At 51.8% G+C, this 18,028-nt stretch overlaps 1 protein-coding gene across 1 annotated transcript; it reads left to right on the plus strand.

Annotated features, from left to right (window-relative positions):
* Positions 1-5,979: 5,979 nt before the first annotated feature.
* Positions 5,980-16,248, plus strand: DACT3 (dishevelled binding antagonist of beta catenin 3). The gene is made up of 4 exons (XM_022585296.3): positions 5,980-6,284; positions 11,660-11,756; positions 11,924-12,076; positions 13,063-16,248. Exons 1-4 carry the CDS (start codon positions 6,036-6,038, stop codon positions 14,448-14,450), a joined length of 1,887 nt encoding a protein of 628 aa, XP_022441004.2. The 5' UTR covers positions 5,980-6,035; the 3' UTR covers positions 14,451-16,248.
* The last annotated feature ends 1,780 nt before the right edge of the window (positions 16,249-18,028 follow it).

The raw sequence follows: 18,028 nt of genomic DNA on the forward strand, positions 1-18,028 counted from the left end.
GCAGCCTAGAGGGAGCCTGGGGGTCTGTGGGGCAGCTCTTCTGAGCTGACTTTTTTTTTTTTTTTAATATTTGGCTGCACCAGGTGTTAGTTGCGTTATGCGCGATCTTCATTGCGGTATGCGGATCTTTAGTTGCGGCATGCGGGATCTAGTTCCCTGACCGAGGGTCGAACCTGTGCCCCCTGCATTGGGAGCGTGGAGTCTTAACCACTGGGCCACCAGCGAAGTCCCTGAGCTGACTTCTTAAGGTTCACCTTGGCCCTGAGGTTGTAGACAGAGGGAACCTCTCTCTTCCTTTGACCCCTGCCCTTCAGCTCCCTAGCTCCCCATTGTTCACTCAGATTTTTGGCCCTACAGCTGAAGGCAAGCAATCAGAGCATGCATGCACTTAGACAAGTTCTCTTTACACCTTGGTCACGCTTGGAGTTACACGCCATAGTTAGAGGTTTTCCCGAGCCCCATAAAAACAGGGTGGTATTTAGCAGCCAATTTAGGCTAGTACCCAGAGCTTACGCTCCAAGTCTTTCCAATTTATATCAATTAGTCCATCTGCTGGTCGGTTCCGGAGTTGCACCTCTTTAGTTTGAAAAAGCTAAATGAACTTCAGTCAATGAGGATCTCCAAATGAGCCAGAACACCTCCGAGGCATAATCCAAGCCAGTACTATGGGGGAATAAATGTCTCTTAGACTCCATCCTGAATGCTTCTCCTAAAACTGACTGGTCTAAAATCCAGGAGTGTAGACAACAGAGACCCAAATCCATCTGCAATGATACAGCCAGTCCAGGAAATGTATGGAAAGGCCTGGTCCTTGACAGTCACACCGCTTCTATCGTGGCCACGAGTTTTGTCAACATTCTGAGACCAAAAATTAGAGACATGATGAAAAACACCATGTTAGCTGGAGAAATGCCTTGATTCCAGAACTCCAAGAGAGCCCAACATGAAGATGCAGGGAAAAAAAAAAAATCCACACAGTCCAGTTTAAGACTCTGCTACTTAAACAACGGGAGAGGAAAAGAAAAAAAAGGTCCATCCTATCAGGGCCATCACAAAACACTAAACCAAATCTTGACAGAGACAGCTATAGGTACTGTAAAGAAAAGGGACGTTGGATTTGAGACTGTCCAGCTTTAAAATACAAAACGGAATTGGATTCAGTCTCCTCAGGGACTCCCAGCAGATTTTTTCCTCTGTGTCCACAAACACCCTTCAACCCACAGAGGGAAATGACCATTCTCATTAATGGATGTGCTAGCCCCGGCTTTGTAGATACAGGGGCCACCCCACCCCCTTAAGTATTTCATAGTCCCCCCCCCACCCCTTACCCTCCCTTGGTGCCCAGCAATGATTTTTAAATTGATTTATTTGATTTATTTATTCATGGCTGCATTGGGTCTTCGTTGCTTCTTAGTGGCTTGCTTCTTGCGGGCTACTCTCCGTTGCGGTGCATGGGCTTCTCACTGCAGTGGCTTCTCTTGTTGCAGAGCACGGGCTCTAGGCGCGTGGGCTTCAGTAGTTGTGGCGCATGGGCTTAACTGCTTCGCGGCATGTGGGATCTTCCCAGACCAGGGCTCGAACCCGTGTTCCCTGCATTGGCAGGCAGATGCTTAACCACTGCGCCACCAGAGAAGCACCCTGCCCAGCAATGATTGCCATGAGATGCCACAATTTGCCACACCGTTGTCTAAGCCACTCTCCGTCCGTCTTGTTAGGCCCCTTACTACCCAGCACAGTTTCTTAGATTATTCCAATAAGTCTTTCAGGAAGGGATGTTTTATCATTTGGGAACATTAACATTTCATGTTCACAAGAGAGCCTCTTTTTCCCAGTCCCTGACTGCCACTGTCCATCTTAGATCACTAATCTCCCTCACCCCCCAGAAAAAAACCCATCAACCTCTCCCTGAGGCCCACAGAGTCAAGATATGCTGACCCCAACCCGTGATTCTCTTTGGGCCTCCAACTCAGCAAACATAGGATGCATCTCAGAGGCTGAGCCTCTTAAAGTGGAAATAGATTTTTTTCATGTCCCTCCTGAAACCACCTTCACATGCTCTGACACACTCAACCCATCATTCAAGGCCTCCTCATACCCACCTCCAGCCCCTGCAACACCCCCATCTTGACTGTCAAGAACCCCAATGTTGGAAATTCCCTCGCGGTCCAGTGGTTAGGACTCTGCGCTTTTACTGCCGAGGGCCTGGGTTCAATCCCTGGTCAGGGAACCAAGAAGAACCCCAGTGTTTCCATTGGGATACTGGCTAGTCCAAGACCTCTAGGCCATAAATAAAATAGTCAAACCTTGGTTCCCGAGAGCTCCCGATCCATATACCTTCCTGGCCAGCCTCTATTCCTTCCAACACCCCCCAATTCACAGTCTCTCTTTGTTTTCACCTGGGAACGTCAACAATATACACGGACAGGTATGTCTCAAGGACTCACTGAAGTTCCTACTTACTTTTCTCAGACGCTGAGTGTAAATTTGAAGGATCTGGTTTTCCCTTGCAGTTCCTCTCTAATCCAAAACGTGGATCATCTTCTCGTCTGTTCTGTTCATTTCAACAGCTCGCTCACTGCCACTCAATATCTACCCCGTGCCCTTGCCCATAGGGACGCGAGGTATCTGGGGACAAATTACAACTATGTAAGCCGCAAGTATACTATTTAGTACGTGACCTTGCACCTGAAGGTAAAACCTTATCCACAGAACGCATTTATCCCATCGTTAATTTCATCTTCACCCAAGACTGAAAAGGCAACTCCAGTGGTTTCTGGGTCTGTTACGGGTTGAATTGTGTCCCCCCAAATACATGTGAAAGTCTTATCCCCCAGTATCCGAGAATGTGACCTGATTTGGAAAATAGGATCGTTGCAGATGGATTGAGCATTGTCCCACATGCTCCCTTCCAAGACCCCTCCCAACTCAGTGCTCGATTGTTACAGGAAGTTCTCCCTGCCCCCACCATCTATGAATCAGGATTCATGTCCTCCTTTTATTCAGTACAACTTCCCTAATGGCCCCTTCATGGGACTCAGTTTCTGTAATCACTGAACTTTAAATGATGCCATAAAACCATAATGGCGGGAACCACCTCCTCATTGAACTCACCTGGGTTTTCCAGCTATCACAGTATTACTAATCCCGAGTCAACTGATGTCACTGACAATGTCTCTTGGTGTCAGTGGCATCGCGCCTCTTGTGACTCATCTCATGGTCCCAGTCCTGTCCCTGCACCTTCTCCTTGGTTTTCCACCTTTAATCGACATTTGTTTTCTGACCACTCAAATAAATAAGGCAATTATTTCCACGAGTCTTGGATTGCCCCCCAGTGATTCATAATTTACTCGTAGCGACTTCGCAGCCCTTATCAGCGTTTCAATTTCCCTTCATTCTATCAATACCTCAGAATTCATTCTTTCTCCTGTCAAACCGCCAACTCCTCACAAACATGAGAGATCCGCCAAATCCTGTGGAGGCTGACAATCATGCAGATCCAGGATGTCTGTAATCTCCTTTTTCATCAGGACCCAAAGAAACCTTGGGATAAGAAACCAAATGCTTGGGAGTAAACTCCAAGGATTTCATCCGGCCTCTGACCATGTTTGGACAACTCTTCAGGGGTTTCCAGGGCAGGGACTTGTGTGCTGCGGTTGGAAGTAACCCCAGGAACTTCCTGGAACCAGGAAGTTCCAGGTTCATCCCCAGGAACTCTGCAGACATCATCGTCATCAACATCAAAAGGCCAACAAGGAAATCCACAAAATTGCTACCGCTGTTCTGACTCCACCAACCAAGGATCTCTCTTCACCTCCTTCTTGGAACCCTCTCAAATGGCTGCCCTCTGGTCTCAAATCTTGGTTTTACTCCCTTATTCAACCATGAATAATTCTCTTTTTATTTGTCTTCCTAGGAATACCCATCTTCAAATGGCCAGAACCCCTAAGTCAGCTCCAGATCCAACATTTTACACAGCAAATGGTTCAACTGGTCTTGCACAAACAGCGGAGATGAAGACCAATCCTGACATCACCCCAGATCCTTACTACTAAGAAAATCTTGTTTGAGAGAGAGTTTTCCATATCCCTCTCTCATCAGCCTGATCATCTCCCCATTGTTGGTAAATTAAGGTAATGTAAGGACAGTCTACATCTGTCTTAAACGAGAGGCAGGGGGGACTTCCCTGGTGGTCCAGTGGGTAAGACTCCATGCTCCCAATGCAGGGGGCCCGGGTTCGATCCCTGGCCAAGGAACTAGATCCCGCATGCATGCCACGACTAAGATCCCGCGTGAGGCAACTAAGACCCAGCACAGCCAAAATAAGTAAGTAAATAATAATAATAATAATAAAACAAGAGGGGGATTAAATAAAGTTCATCTCTACTAAAACCCAGACTCATTTTTTCTCCTTGGGACTCACTAGATTATTTTTAACTTATTTATCAGACCCTTCTGTGGCTCTTTATACATGGAAGGCACTACTCCAAGCACCTGACAAACATCTCCCTTAATCCTCCTAACAACTCTATGAGGTAGACAGTGTTACAACTCCGATTATACAACTAAGGAAATCGAGGCACAGAGAGGTTAAGCATGTTTCCCAAGGTCACACAGCTAGAAAGTGGCAGAGCTAGGGCTCACCCTAGGCAGTCTGGTTCTGGAGTCTTTGCTCTCAGTCACCAACATTGTCTCTTCAGTTCAGGACCAGAAGGTAACCTGGGATCATAAAAGAGGGAGGGTTTTACATGATCTTCTGGGCCCTGGCTTTTAGGGAGTGAAGGTCTGTCTGAGAAATGGGTATGAATTTTGAAGCTAAATCTTGAAGGTTGTAGGGACGCACACTCGGCGTAGTGACACTGGCTGGCCGCCTGAGGGGGCGCCAGCCCCGCTCGCGGAGCCAGGGGAGGGAGGAGGGAACCTTGGAAACGAACGTCAGGCTCAGACTTATGAACCACAGAACGTTGAGAACAGAGCATCTTAGAAGGCTGAGAACAAAGCCTCTTAGAACGTAGAACAAAGGCCCCTGGAATCGTAGAATGGTGAGCGCAAAGCCTCACAGCATCTGGGAGACAAAAGACGCTTAGATTCTGTTAGGGTGGAATCATAGAATCTTACAGCCAGGGTCTTATAATTCCAGAATTTGGGACATGACCGATCTTAAACTCTTAGACGTAAGACTGGCTACCGAATTTGAAAGGCTCAGTGCAAAATGAAAATGCGAGGCCCGTTTTCAAAAAATAAGAATTTCAAGACAGTAACAGCAGAATATTAAACCAAGCTCGGGGCCCTTCTAAGCCGGTCGTATGCCCGTGAAGCCGGTCTCGCTCAGAAGCACAATTTTATGGGAGGATTACCAATTTTTAGTGGTTTGGCCCTCTACTTTTACAGCTGAACGTCTGGGAAGGCTTCCTGGAAGAGCAGGCAAAATCAGCACTCGACTCTCAAACCCTTTCCGACCCCCCGCTTAGCCTCAGAAGCTGAAGGTTACGAGGGGTGGGGGGAGAGAAGCAGCTGCCAAAATGTCACGGGGACAGATTCTCTATTTATAGATCACCCCTGCCCCTCTCGCGGGACAGTCCAATGGTAGCCAGACCTCTCCTGCAAGGGGGCGGAACCAGCTGCAGGGGAGACAAGGACCAATGACATCGGGGCAAGGGGCAGACTTGTTTCATTGTGACGCGTGGGGGCATGGCCACGGCCCAAAGGGAGGTGAGAAGGGGGGCGTGGCGAAGAGGCCAGTAAGCAGAGCGAGTAGGCAGCTGCGAGCATGCGTCGCGTTGGGGGGCGCGGGTGCACAGCCGAGCATCTTCGTAAGGAAAGGTACCAGCCAATAAGCGATGGCTGCTCTGTCGCCGGGGGCGTGGCCATGCAGATAAGGCGCGGGTGGGCGGCCCAATGGGCGGGCGCCTATGCAGATGAGACGGTGACAGCCGGGCCAGCGGGCGGGCGGGCAGGCGGGCTCTTGGGGCGGGGAGGTGGGACCGGGAGAGGGGTGGCCGCGGGGCCCGGCCGGGCTGGGGCGGGGGGCCGCAGCCATGATCCGGGCCTTCTCCTTCCCGGTGAGCCCCGAGAGGGGTCGGCTGCGGGGCTGGCTGGAGGGCAGCCTGGCCGGGCTCTGCGAGTTACACTGGCTCCGGGAGAGGCAGGAGTACCGCGTGCAGCAGGCGCTGCGGCTGGCCCAGCCCGGAATGGGGGGCGCCGAGGCCGAGGACGAGGAGGACGCCGACGAGGACGAAGATGCGGCGGCGGCGCGCCGGGCCGCAGCGGCCCTGGAAGAGCAGCTGGTGAGGGGCCGCCTGTCCGTCCGTCCCTCTGACCCCGTCTGTGTCTGTCTGTCCGCCTGCCTCGGCTGGATGCTCAGACACCCGTCCGGGTGGGGGAGGGAGGAGGGGGAAAGGAGAGGGGGGTGGGGCTGGAGGGTCGGGGCGGCGGGCGGGATCAGTCCTCCCCGCCCCCAAACTGGGGAAGGGGGCTGCATTGCCTCCGCCGGACCCTCAGGCCCATTCCCTACACCCCTTCCCCAAAGAAAATCCATCTGGGCACCAAGTATGTGTCAAGCCCAGGATGAGTATTTGGCGAGCGTTGTCTTCTTGCAGCTTGGGGGGCAGGGGGTGATAGTTCCCACTTCACAGAGAAAAAAACCCTGAGTCTCAGAGAAGGCAAACGACTCACCCAAGGTCACACAGCAGGATCCAAACATGCCTCTCTCCCGGCCTCCATACCGGGGCCCCGACTTCCCTAAGTCCTGGTGTGCTTGGAGATCTCCGGAGGGGGGGGGAGGGGGGGAGGGGATCCTCGGGCCTCCAGAGGGAGGGATTGCTGCTGAGAGGAAGTTCACAGTCCCTTAGGATCCCACGGTGATCTTGACCCTCTGTGACACTTTCCCTCCTTTCCTACCTGGCCACAGCCCTGGTTAAGCCAAGAGGTGGCAGATTGAGGCAGCATTGGTGTCTGACTTCTAGATTCCCTGGGTGCTCTGATAGTGGAAGATGAGCCAGAGGTCTCCAGAATTACTTAAGGAGCATCACCCCTCTTTCCCTCTCTATGCCATTTCTTAATTCTCCTGACCTCTTCCTGGGCTTCTTGCACTCTTTTCCCAACTGCCCCATCTCTGTGACTTTGTGTCTATTTCTCCGTCTTTCTCAATCCTCTGTCTCTCTATCTCTGTCTCCCTGGCCTTCCCTTCTCGCATTTCTGCACCTCTCTCTCTTCCTGCCCCACATCCTTGTCCCTCTCTCTCTTCCCCTCCCCCCAGCCCGCCAGGCCCCAGACCCGGGCTTCACTTGCTGATCCCATCCCCAAGCCTGTGTGTGGTCAGAGCTTCCCGTTTGGGGAAACCTGAGCCGAGGTAGTGGGGGGAGGGGGCTCTCCCTGCTACTGACCTCGACTGCCCCCTCCCCAGATGGAGAATGGGGAGGAATACTGAAGCCAGACTCTGGGGCTGCAAGCCCAGTCCCTCCCCCCCAGCCCCCCCACCCCCGGCGGGGAGAGGGACCCTGCACATTCTTCTCTGGAAACAGAAACAGCTGTGGGAGGCCTCACCCCCTCCCAAAGTTAGAGACGCGTTGTAGGGGCCTTCAGCAGCTCACCCCACCCCGAGCTGGCTGGGCTTGGGAAGGCACCTCCCACCCCTCCAAGGAAAGGGAGAAGGCATGCGGATGGGCCAGCTGTGTCCTGCCTCCCTGTCCCTCATCCTCTGCCTCTCTCTGCCTCAGTCTCCCCCTTCTCTGCCCCTCTGTCTACCCCCCAGCCCTCAGTATCTCCCCCACGAGGTGGTAGTGGAGGGGCCTCTTCCCCCCACAATCTCCAGGCAAAGCTCCGTCCCAGCGTCAGGGAGGAGGCGGTGGCAGGCAACGGGAAGGAGACAGCGCCACTGAGGGAGGAGCAGAGAAGCGCTAAATATAAACTCCTCTGGTGTTGGGGGTTCCTGGGTCCTTCCAAAGAGGGGGTGGGAGCCTCCTCTGGTCCCTGAGTCTCTGTTTTATGAAGCTTACCCCTCCACCCCCCTCCCAGGAATACACTCCCTTTGAAGCAAGAAAGATGGAAGCCAGAGTTGGTTCGTTTCTAATAGGAATGATGGGGATGAAGGGAAAGATTAGGGGTATCTCAGAGAAAAGAGGCAAGAATCCTGAATGGGGGCAGGAGTCCTCTTCTCTCCCACCAAGGAAAATGGTCCCCTTTCAGCAAGAAGGATTAAAGTTAGACTTGCAGAAGGACTTCCTAACAGAGATAAAGGGAATTGGACACAGATTGGGGGCATGTGAGTGGGGGCAGCCAAGGTCTGGGAAAGTTTGGGCAAAGGGGTCTCCAGGGGTCCGAACCACATTGATGTTAAACCTGCCTGAGCTGGAGAGCCTCAGGCCCACTTGCTGAAGGGCTTGCAAAAAAAGGATGAGGGGCATTGTGGGTAGGCAGGGAGCCAGATTCAGGCCAAGGACCTTCTGGTCTTTTAAAGATTTGTCCCTTTGCAGCTGGAAGAAATGAGGTCAGACTTACAAATGGGGTGGGGGTGTATAGACTACAGGGGTGCTGGGGGGTCCAGGCACAGGGGAAGAGGAGGCCTCTGCAGTTTATCTTCCAAACTCCTACTCTTCCCTGCAGTGGAAGAAGTGAAATTAGACCTGCAGAACTTACCGAAAAAAAAAAAATCTTTTTTCTCTTATTTCTAATTACACAAGTAAAACGTGATTTTATATTTTCCTTGTTAGAAATTCATAGCTTTCATGTAATAATAAAAGCCAGCATTTATTAAGTGCCTAAAAGGAACTGCTGTTTAAACTCACTTAATCCTCACAACAACCTCATAGGAGAGGGAGTCGAATGATGCCCATGTTACAGATGAGGAAACTAAGGCCCAGAGAGGTGAAGTAACCTGCTTAAGGTCACACAGCTGGGAAGTGGCAGAGCTGAATTTGAACCCTGGCAATCTGGCTCCCAGCCATGCCTCCATAAACACTTCATCCTACCATCCAGTCCCCTCATCCCTCCCTTGACCCCCTAAATGCACCCTCTCCCCTGTGATCACCACCACTGTCACCCTGGTGTGAGTTCTGCATCTATGCGCAGAAACAGCTTACATACCAAGATACGTAGAGTTCGCTTTGCTTTTTTTCAAATTCCAGTTTCTTGGATGAGGTGTCAGACACTATGGACAGTGGTTCTCAAAGTATGGCCCGCTGGACCACTAGCAGCGTCACTGGGGAACTTGTTCGAAATGCAAATTCTCAGGCTTCTGCCTGGAATCAGAAGCTCTGGAGGTCAGACCCAGTAATTTAGGTTTTAACACGACCCCCCTGGTAGTTCTGACTCACCCTTATACTATACATTCTGCATTTTTCTTTTTCCACTCCATGGTAGGTCTTGGAGATGGTTCTATATAGAAATTGCCTCATTCCATTTTAACAGCTGTATAGTATTCTGTGGTATTCATTCATTCCTTCCCCAAATATTTCCTGAGCACCTACTTTGTGCCAGGAGCTGTTCTAGACACTGGGGCGGGTTGGGGGGGTGCGTGTGGAGGTGGGGGAAGGCACAGCAGTATATAAAACAGACAAAAATCTCTGCCCTCCTGGGGCTGGGGCTGACAATCTAGGGAGAAGGACAATAAACAAATAGCCTGATATGTCACTTTAAGTCAGGAGGTCATTACTGCTATGGTGGAAAAAAGGCAGGGCAACCCAGGTGCAGAATGATCAGGAGCTATTTTGGAAAGAGTGGTCAGAGAAGGGAGCCTGTAACAATCTGAATGAAGCAAGGGAGAGAGCCAGGAGGGTATGCTGGGGAAACACATCCCACCGAGGTAGGAGCATGTGTGATATGTTCAGGGAGCAGCGAGGAGGCCAGTGTGGCTCCAGCAGAGTGAGCAAGGGCATGATTAGTGGGGGACAGGTTATGGGGTATAGGGGCGGTCCTTGATGTTTTTTAGCCACCCCTGAGGCTGCACAGTTCGGCTGCATTCCTGGCTTCTGCTCAAAGATGACACCACCCTGAGCATCTCTTTACACGCAGGGCAGGAGCCCAAAGTGGAACGATTTGTTGACTTTCCTCCCATAAACAAGCCCAGATGGGGGCTTCTGTTCTAGGGGGGAGGGGTGGGGACTGGGGCCCAGGAGAGCAGCCGAAGGAGTAGGAAGCTGCGGGGCGGGGGTGGGGGGGGGCGTTGTCTGCGGGGGAGCCGGCCAGTTTTTCTGCCCTAAATAGGCAAGGCTGGGCGTCTGCCCTCTCAGCCCCTCCTCCCTCCTTCCCTCCCTCCTGCCGCCTGCCGTCCAGACAAGCCGCTTTTGTCTGAGGGTCAACCGTCTGCCTGAGGCTGCCACCACCTCTGGCCTCACCCAGATCCGCGTGAGACTCTTCCTGGCTCTGGCCCTGTTTTCCAAAATAGGGTTAAGTCCTAGTGTCTTGGAGACCCCATCTGTGTTGCTTCAGCCCCTACCCCCACCGCGTCATAGTCACTCCCCTTTTAAAGGGTTTTCACCTTCATTTATCCACATCTGATAGGAAATGGTCTTTTCCTGCAGCAAGGATCCAGGGTAGACTCCATCGAAATTTCCCATGGGGATGCGGAGCTGCAGCAGACAATGGGGGCTTCTGGGTGGGAATGGAGCAAGGGCAGGAGGAGGATGTGGTCCCTGCTGGGGACAAAGGAACCCTCTGGGGTTCACCGCTGTAGTACAATACCACTAAGGCTAGATTCACAGAAGGACTTTCCAGTAGGCATGGGGGGGATTCTTTCTGAGAGGAGAAGCAAAGATTTATGAGTCATGGTCAGCCTATGTCATCCAAATGAGGGAAAGAGTCAGTCTGCAGCAGGGAACTTCCCTGGTGGTGCAGTGGTTAAGAATCCGCCTGCCAATGCAGGGGACACTGTGTTCGAGCCCTGGTCCAGGAAGATCCCACAAGCTGCGGAGCAACTAAGCCCTTGAGCCACAACTACTGAGCCTATGCTCTAGAGCTTACGTGCCACAACTGCTGAAGCCCGTGCGCCTAGACCCCATGCTCTGCAATGAGAAGACCCCAGTCGCCACAACTAGAGAAAGCCCGTGCACAGCAACAAAGACCCAACTCAGCCAAAAATAAATAAATAAATTTATTTTTTTTTAAATCTGCAGCAGGAAGGACTTAAGGAAGACTTGCAGAAGGACCTTCCATTGGTTATAAGGAGCAGTGGGGGAAGATAGGAGCATCTGAGAAAGGAGAGTCAAAGTCTGGGAGAAGGCAGACGAATGGATGGCTAAGAGATCTGCTAGGTCCTCAACACCAACTTTTAGCGGTGAACTGCCCTTACAGCAAGAAGACCTGAAGTTACACTCAAAGAGGGACATTCTAATAAGGTTAAGGGGCCATGAGCACCAGATAGAGGGAAGAGCTGATAGGGAGGGGACAAGGGATGGGGACTTCTGAAGACTTATCACTCACACTTAAGAGGGAACGAGGTGACTGCAGCATGAGGGACTAGAGTTAGACAACCAGAGGACTTTCTAATGGGATGTAGGGACAGAGATCTTGAGGGGGATCCTGGAACTTGGGTACTCTTTTACCTTTCTGAAATCACAGCCTCCCTGTCAAAGTGAAACCCTGCCCATGAGCTCCTAGAATAGGGGACCAGTTGGCAGAGGGCTCGGGGGTACTTCTGACCATCTTGCTTTTCCCACCTCCTCAGGAAGCCTTGCCCGGGCTCATCTGGGACCTGGGCCAGCAGCTGGGAGACCTGAGCCTGGAGTCTGGGGGCCTGGAACAGGAGAGTGGGCGCAGCTCAGGTAAGCATGGCTAGAGGTAGTGGGGTCTGCCTGGGACACTCCACCTCACTGTCTCCTGTTTCTCAGGCTCCCCATTCTATGCCTCTTGATCTCCTCCTTTCCTCCCCACCCCTGGTTTCCCCTTTCAGGACCCCCTGATTGTCTCTCCCCTTCTTTTTGGAATCCAGGCTTCTATGAAGACCCCAGCTCCACAGGAGGTCCGGACTCACCACCCTCGACCTTTTGTGGGGACAGTGGCTTCTCTGGATCTGGCTCCTATGGACGCCTGGGTCCCTCTGAACCCCGGGGCATCTATGCCAGCGAGAGGCCCAAGTCCCTAGGTAAGGTGGGTGGGGTTGGCCCCCCGAGAGCCAGGGAATGGACAATAAGAGGATGCTTTTAAACACAAGCGTCTGAGTCAGACCAACCTGGATTCGAATTCTGGCTGTGACAGTCCCTTTTTGTGTGATTTTGAGCATGTTGCTTCTTTCTGGCCCTCTGTTTCTCCATCTGTTAAAATGGGATTAATGACAGCACCTACTTCATAGGGAATTTTTGACTATTCAGTGAGCCTCTGCCCTAAGACATTGAACTTGGCACATGGTAGCCATTAGGTAAACAAAAATTGCTGTTCATTTATTCAAGTAAGTTTCTGAGTCCCTACTATGTGCATTCCTAGCACATATCCTAGGGGTGAGGGATACAGCAGTAAAATCACTGTCTTCATGAAGCTGACATTCTAGTGGGAGAAATAATATACAAGCTAAATAAGTAAAATATCTGGGATATTAGATATTGACATGTACCATGAAAAGAAAATTAGGGAAGGGGACGACAGCGTGTCCCTTGGAGTTGGGGAGGAAACTCCAATTTTAGAAAATATGGCCGGAGAGGAGGTCACTGAGACTGTGACATCTGAGTGGCACCCTAAAGTAAGTGAGGGAGTGGGCCAAGCAGATACCCTGAGGGAGGAGTAGTTCAGGCAGCAGGAACAGCAAGTACAAAGGCCCTGAGGCTGGAGCGTGACTGGCCCCTTCATCCAGGCCAGTGTAGCTGAAAACCTATAAATGTAGAGGAGTTGGAGGTCAGAGACACAGATGCAGGACAGACCATTCAAGGTCTTCTAGGCCACTGTGAAGATTTTGTTATCAACCTAGTGTGCGAGAAGGGGTGAGAGCAGGTTTTGTGTGTGTGTGTGTGTGTGTGTGTGTGTTTTGTTTTTAATGGGAGTGGGAGAGTAGGAGAGGCGGTGGGCAATTTGCCCCTCCTAGGCTCATTGGGAAAGGGCTTTGAAAGCCTCTCTTCCTTTTTTGCCTCCCTCCCCTAGGAGACGCCAGTCCCAGTGCACACGAGGCGGTGGGCGCCCGGGCAGCCGTGCCCCGGTCCTTCTCGGCGCCCTACCCGACGGCTGCGGTCCCGGAGGCCTGCTCCTCCGCGGAGCGACGAGCCCGCGCGGGGCCCTTCCTGACGCCCAGCCCCCTGCACGCCGTGGCGCTGCGCAGCCCGCGGCCGTGCAGCCGTCCTCCCCCGGACTCGCCAGACGCCGCGGGCTCCGGGCTGCCCCTGGACGGCTACATCTCGGCGCTCTTGCGCAGGCGCCGCCGCCGGGGGGCGGGCCAGCCCCGGACCAGTCCCGGGGGCGCGGACGGGGGCCTGCGGCGCCAGAACAGCGTGCGCCAGCGGCCGCCCGACGCGTCCCCGCCCCCCGGAGGCGCGCGGTCCGCGCCGGAGCCCCCGGTGGAGCGCGCGGTGGGCCGTCCCGCCAGCCCGGCCCCCTTGGGCCGCGGCTGGGCTTCGCCATGGGAGTCGGAGGCGGCCCCCGAGCCCGCCGCACCGCCCGTTGCCCCCTCGCCCCCCGATAGCCCGGCCGAGGGCCGCCTGGTGAAGGCACAGTACATCCCAGGCGCGCAGGCCGCCACCCGCGGCCTCCCCGGCCGCGCGGCGCGCCGCAAAGCGCCCCCACTAACCCGCGGCCGCAGTGTGGAGCAGTCCCCACCCCGGGAGCGTCCCCGGGCCGCGGGCCGCCGCGGACGCATGACCGAGGCTTCGGGCCGCCGGGGCTCGCCCAGGGCTCGCAAGGCCGCTCGCTCCCAGTCCGAGACCAGCCTTTTGGGCCGCGCCGCCGCGGTTCCTCCGGGCCCCCCCAAGTACCCTACAGCCGAAAGAGAAGAGCCTCGGCCGCCACGGCCCCGCCGTGGTCCAGCGCCCACTCTCGCGGCTCAGGCCGCGGGGTCCTGCCGCCGCTGGCGCTCCACGGCCGAGATCGACGCTGCCGATGGGCGCCGAGGCCGGCCCCGCGGTCCCGCCGCCCGAGGCCCGGGTCCTGGCCCATCCCCGTCAGCTCCTCAGCGCCGTTTGCTCTATGGCTGCGCGGGCAGCGACTCGGAGTGCTCGGCCGGGCGCCTGGGGCCCCTCGGACGCCGGGGCCCGACAGGCGGCGTCGGCGTCGGCTACGGGGAGAGTGAATCTAGCGCCAGCGAGGGGGAGTCGCCTGCCTTCAGCTCCGCATCCAGCGACTCCGATGGCAGCGGTGGCCTCGTGTGGCCGCAGCAGTTGGTGGCAGCCACCGCGGCCTCCGGGCCAGGGGCCGGTGCAGGTGTAGGGGCGCCCGCGGGCCCCGCCAAAGTCTTTGTGAAGATCAAGGCTTCCCACGCGCTCAAGAAGAAGATACTGCGTTTCCGTTCGGGTTCTCTCAAGGTCATGACTACAGTGTGAGTTTAGAGGTTTGCTTGGGCTCCCCCTTCATGGCCTCTGCACCATCACACCCCCAATCACTGACCCTTCTACACCTCCCTTCCAAAGACCACCATTTTCTCTGCTTCCAAAGACCCTTCCTCACTGCCCCATCCACTGCAGTCTTGGTTGAAAAGGCTCCCCCTCCACCACAGGGAGGAATGGGGGAGGAGCCCTGTTTGACCCAGTTCAGCTGCTGGCTCTGCAGCCCTTGGGCAAGAAAGTTCCCTTTCTGTGGGCCTCACTTTCTTCATCTGTACTATGGGTGTACTATGGTATGCAGCAGGGGTAATTCAGTTTGAATTTCCCCATTTTAGTTTAGACACTTAGTCCGTTTGTTCCCCTTCATTCCTCTCACTGAGCCTTCTTATTCCTCCTTTCCATGCCCAGATATGCCCCCCCATTCACAAAGTGCCCCCCTCCATGTCCCTGGACCCTTAGGATACCCCCTTAGCACCCTGGTCAGAGACTCTGTGTCTGACTCAGACGGTGCCTGCAGAGTGCCCAGGGAAGGGAAGGAGCACTGACTTTGGGGTTTTGAGGGTCAAGTAGGAGTTGGTAACACCTAGAAAGAAAGACTCTTTCACCTCCCTCCCCGGACAGATATGGAGGATTGGGGGGTAGAAGAGGGGAAGGAAGATGGCTTCTATCTCGTGGCACCCTCTGTGAGAGGGAGTGGGGGGAGTCCAGGATGACCCTCAGTTGTTCCGATCCAGTATTTTTTTTCTTTTTTTAAACTTACTGTATTTATTATGACGATGGTGACTCCCCAGTGCACAGGGGGGCCAGAATCTGTGTGTTTCTCTAACCTCTTTGTAAATAAATGCACAGTGTTACATACGTGGTGGTGGACTCTCCTTCTGTGGCTAAATGGGCTTTTCCTTTGGACTAATATTTATTGAGCAACTACGGTTTGCTTTGGGTATGTAGTGTCCAGAACCAGATGGCAGATCCCAGGGTAGGTCTCAATAGCATTTTCTTACCATTGAATATTTTACTTTAATGACTCTGACCTTTGGTTGAGTTTTGTTTGGTCATAAATATGGTTTCATAAAAATGGAAATAATAAAGAAATAAAAAAAAATTTTAAATGGAAATAATGTAGGTAAAGGGACAGCCCCAAACGCCTTCTCTCAGAAGTCATCGTAATCAGTTTGATGTGCATCCTTGTATGTTTTCCTTTATGTGTTTGGATACATATATGAATCTTGTAGCTATATAAATATATGTAACTATATATATGCGTATACATATAGTTATACTCTATATAGGTAAAACTATATATTTACATAAATTGAGCCATATGTATGCATTGTTTATCAATTTTTTTTGTTATCTGTGCCTGGAGATTTCTATATGGGAAGGATTTTAATTAATTGAATCTCTGAGGGTTTAGTACTATTTAGCTTTTCTATTTTATTTTATTTGTTTATGCTTTTCTATTTCTTCTTATGTCAGTTTTACTAAGTTGTATTCTAGGGATTTGTTCATTTCATCTAAATTTAGATGACGTATTTTCCTATCACTGTAGTAGCTGCATACGATTCCATGGGGTTGGGGGTACCCATAATCTAACCCTGTTGTCAGCTCCTCAGTTCCTTTGCTATTTTGGACCTTACTGCAGTTATGTCCTTGTACATGCCTCTTTTTTACATATATGTATTTCTGTAGGATCCACTCCTAGAAATAGACTTGCTTGGTCATTACAGTACCATCATTTAAAATTTTTTAATTGACTTGGTCACACTTCCTTCCACTGAGACTGCCCTCAGTTGACATTTCCAACAGCAACTCCTCAGATGCCCATTTTTCCACTCCTTCACCAAACAAGAGATGCTATTAATCATTTTCATTTTGCCAATCTGGGGGGGGGCGGAATGGTGTTCTGTTTTAATTAGCATGTCTCCCTACTTTCTTTTTTTTATATTTATTCATTTATTTGGGCTGTGCTGTGTCTCAGTTGTAGCATGTGGACTTAGTTGTGGCACGTGGGCTTCTTAGTTGAGGCATGCAGGCTTCTTAGCTGCGACATGGGGGCTTCTTAGTTGCAGCATACGGCCTCTTAGTCGCCGTTTGCAGAATCTTAGTTCTCCGACGGGGGATTGAACTGGGGCCACTGCAGTGAAAGTGCTGTGTCCTAACCACTGGACTGCCAAGGAACTCCCAAAGTTATTTTTTAAAGTTTGCGGGAAAAGTCATTGCTTCTCAAGCCCTTGGGAGTATTTGCCCCATCTCTGTTTCATAAAAGGGGCAATTAAAGCCAAAAGGGGAAGGGACTTGTCTAAGGATACACAGGCCACACAGTGGTCAACATGGTTGAAGTACAGATGGCTGACCTTTCTTCCTTTTTAAACTTTTAGTACTTAATCATAAAAAGTAACAGCTGACACTCAATGAGCACTTATTTTATATGCCAGACTCCATTCTCTGACTCATTTAATCCTCTCAGTTTCATGGAGGTAGATATGATTATTATGCCCGTTTTACAGATGGAGAAACCGAGGCACAGATCTCTTGAGTAACTTACCTGAAACCAATAAGTAGCAAAGCCAGAATTTAAGTTCAGACTGCCTAAGAGTCCATGCTGTTAGCCATTGCCCTATAAGCCTATTTCTATATGGTTCATCTCTAGACGGATACACAAGGAACTGCTCACAGGGATAGGGGCGGGAGGGGCAGGAGGGGATGTTGACATAATAAATATATAAATTCTATAATTTTTAAAGGTGATAAGGACTGTGGGGGGAAACTGAGCAGAGATGTGACGGAATTGGGAGGGATGGGGGAGGAGAGGAGTTTGTAATTTTAAGTAGAGTGATCAGAGGTGTCTAATTGAGAGGGTGGCATTTGAACAGAGACCTGAAGGAGGTGGGGGAGTTAGGCTTGTGGATCTCTTGGGGAAGAACCTCCCAGGCAGAGGGGTCAGCCACTGCTGAAGCCAAAACAGTGCCTAGTATGTTGGCAAAATAACCAGGAATCCAGCGTGTCTGGAGCAGTGAGTGAAGGGGAGAAGAGGGGGAGGCGAGGGCAAAGAATGATTGGGACCACTGCATCCCGTGGGGCCTCGTGGGCCATGGTGAGGAACTTGGTTTTTTTACTCCTCCGAAGATGGGAGCCATGGGAGAACTCAGAGCAGAAGAGGGACTTAGGTGTTTGGAGGGGAAGAGGGGGTTAACAGTTTTATGGAAACATAATTCACTACCATAAAATTCACCCATATAAAATATAGAGCTCAATGGCTTTTGTTCCTTTATTTTCCTTTCCTTGTGATGAGAGCCTTTAAGATTGACTCTTAGCAACTTTCAAATGTTCAGTACAGGATTATCAACTACAGTCACCATGTTGTACATTACATCCCATGACATTTATTTTATAACTGGAAATTTGCTTTTGATCCCCTTCGCCCATTGTGCCCATCCCCCCCGCCCCTCTGACAACTACCAGTCTGTTCTCTGTACCTATGAACTTGGTTTTGGTTTTGTTTTTATTTATTTATTTATTTTGCTGAAGGACTGTATTTTATTTAATTATTTTTAATTTTAGTTTTTATTGAAGTATAG

Source organism: Delphinapterus leucas, chromosome 20, assembly GCF_059928025.1.
Source record: "Delphinapterus leucas isolate spDelLeu-1000000601 "Yukka" chromosome 20, BTC_Dleu_Yukka2, whole genome shotgun sequence".
Taxonomy (NCBI): domain Eukaryota; kingdom Metazoa; phylum Chordata; class Mammalia; order Artiodactyla; family Monodontidae; genus Delphinapterus; species Delphinapterus leucas.

What these genes read in the sequence shown, in the direction of transcription:
- DACT3 (XM_022585296.3), top strand. Translation starts at nt 6,036, where the DNA reads ATGATCCGGGCCTTCTCCTTCCCGGTGAGCCCCGAGAGGGGTCGGCTG. An exon ending in CGGCCCTGGAAGAGCAGCTG is followed by an intron (nt 6,285 to 11,659) that starts GTGAGGGGCCGC and finishes CCACCTCCTCAG; the next exon opens with GAAGCCTTGCCCGGGCTCAT. An exon ending in GGAGAGTGGGCGCAGCTCAG is followed by an intron (nt 11,757 to 11,923) that starts GTAAGCATGGCT and finishes TTTGGAATCCAG; the next exon opens with GCTTCTATGAAGACCCCAGC.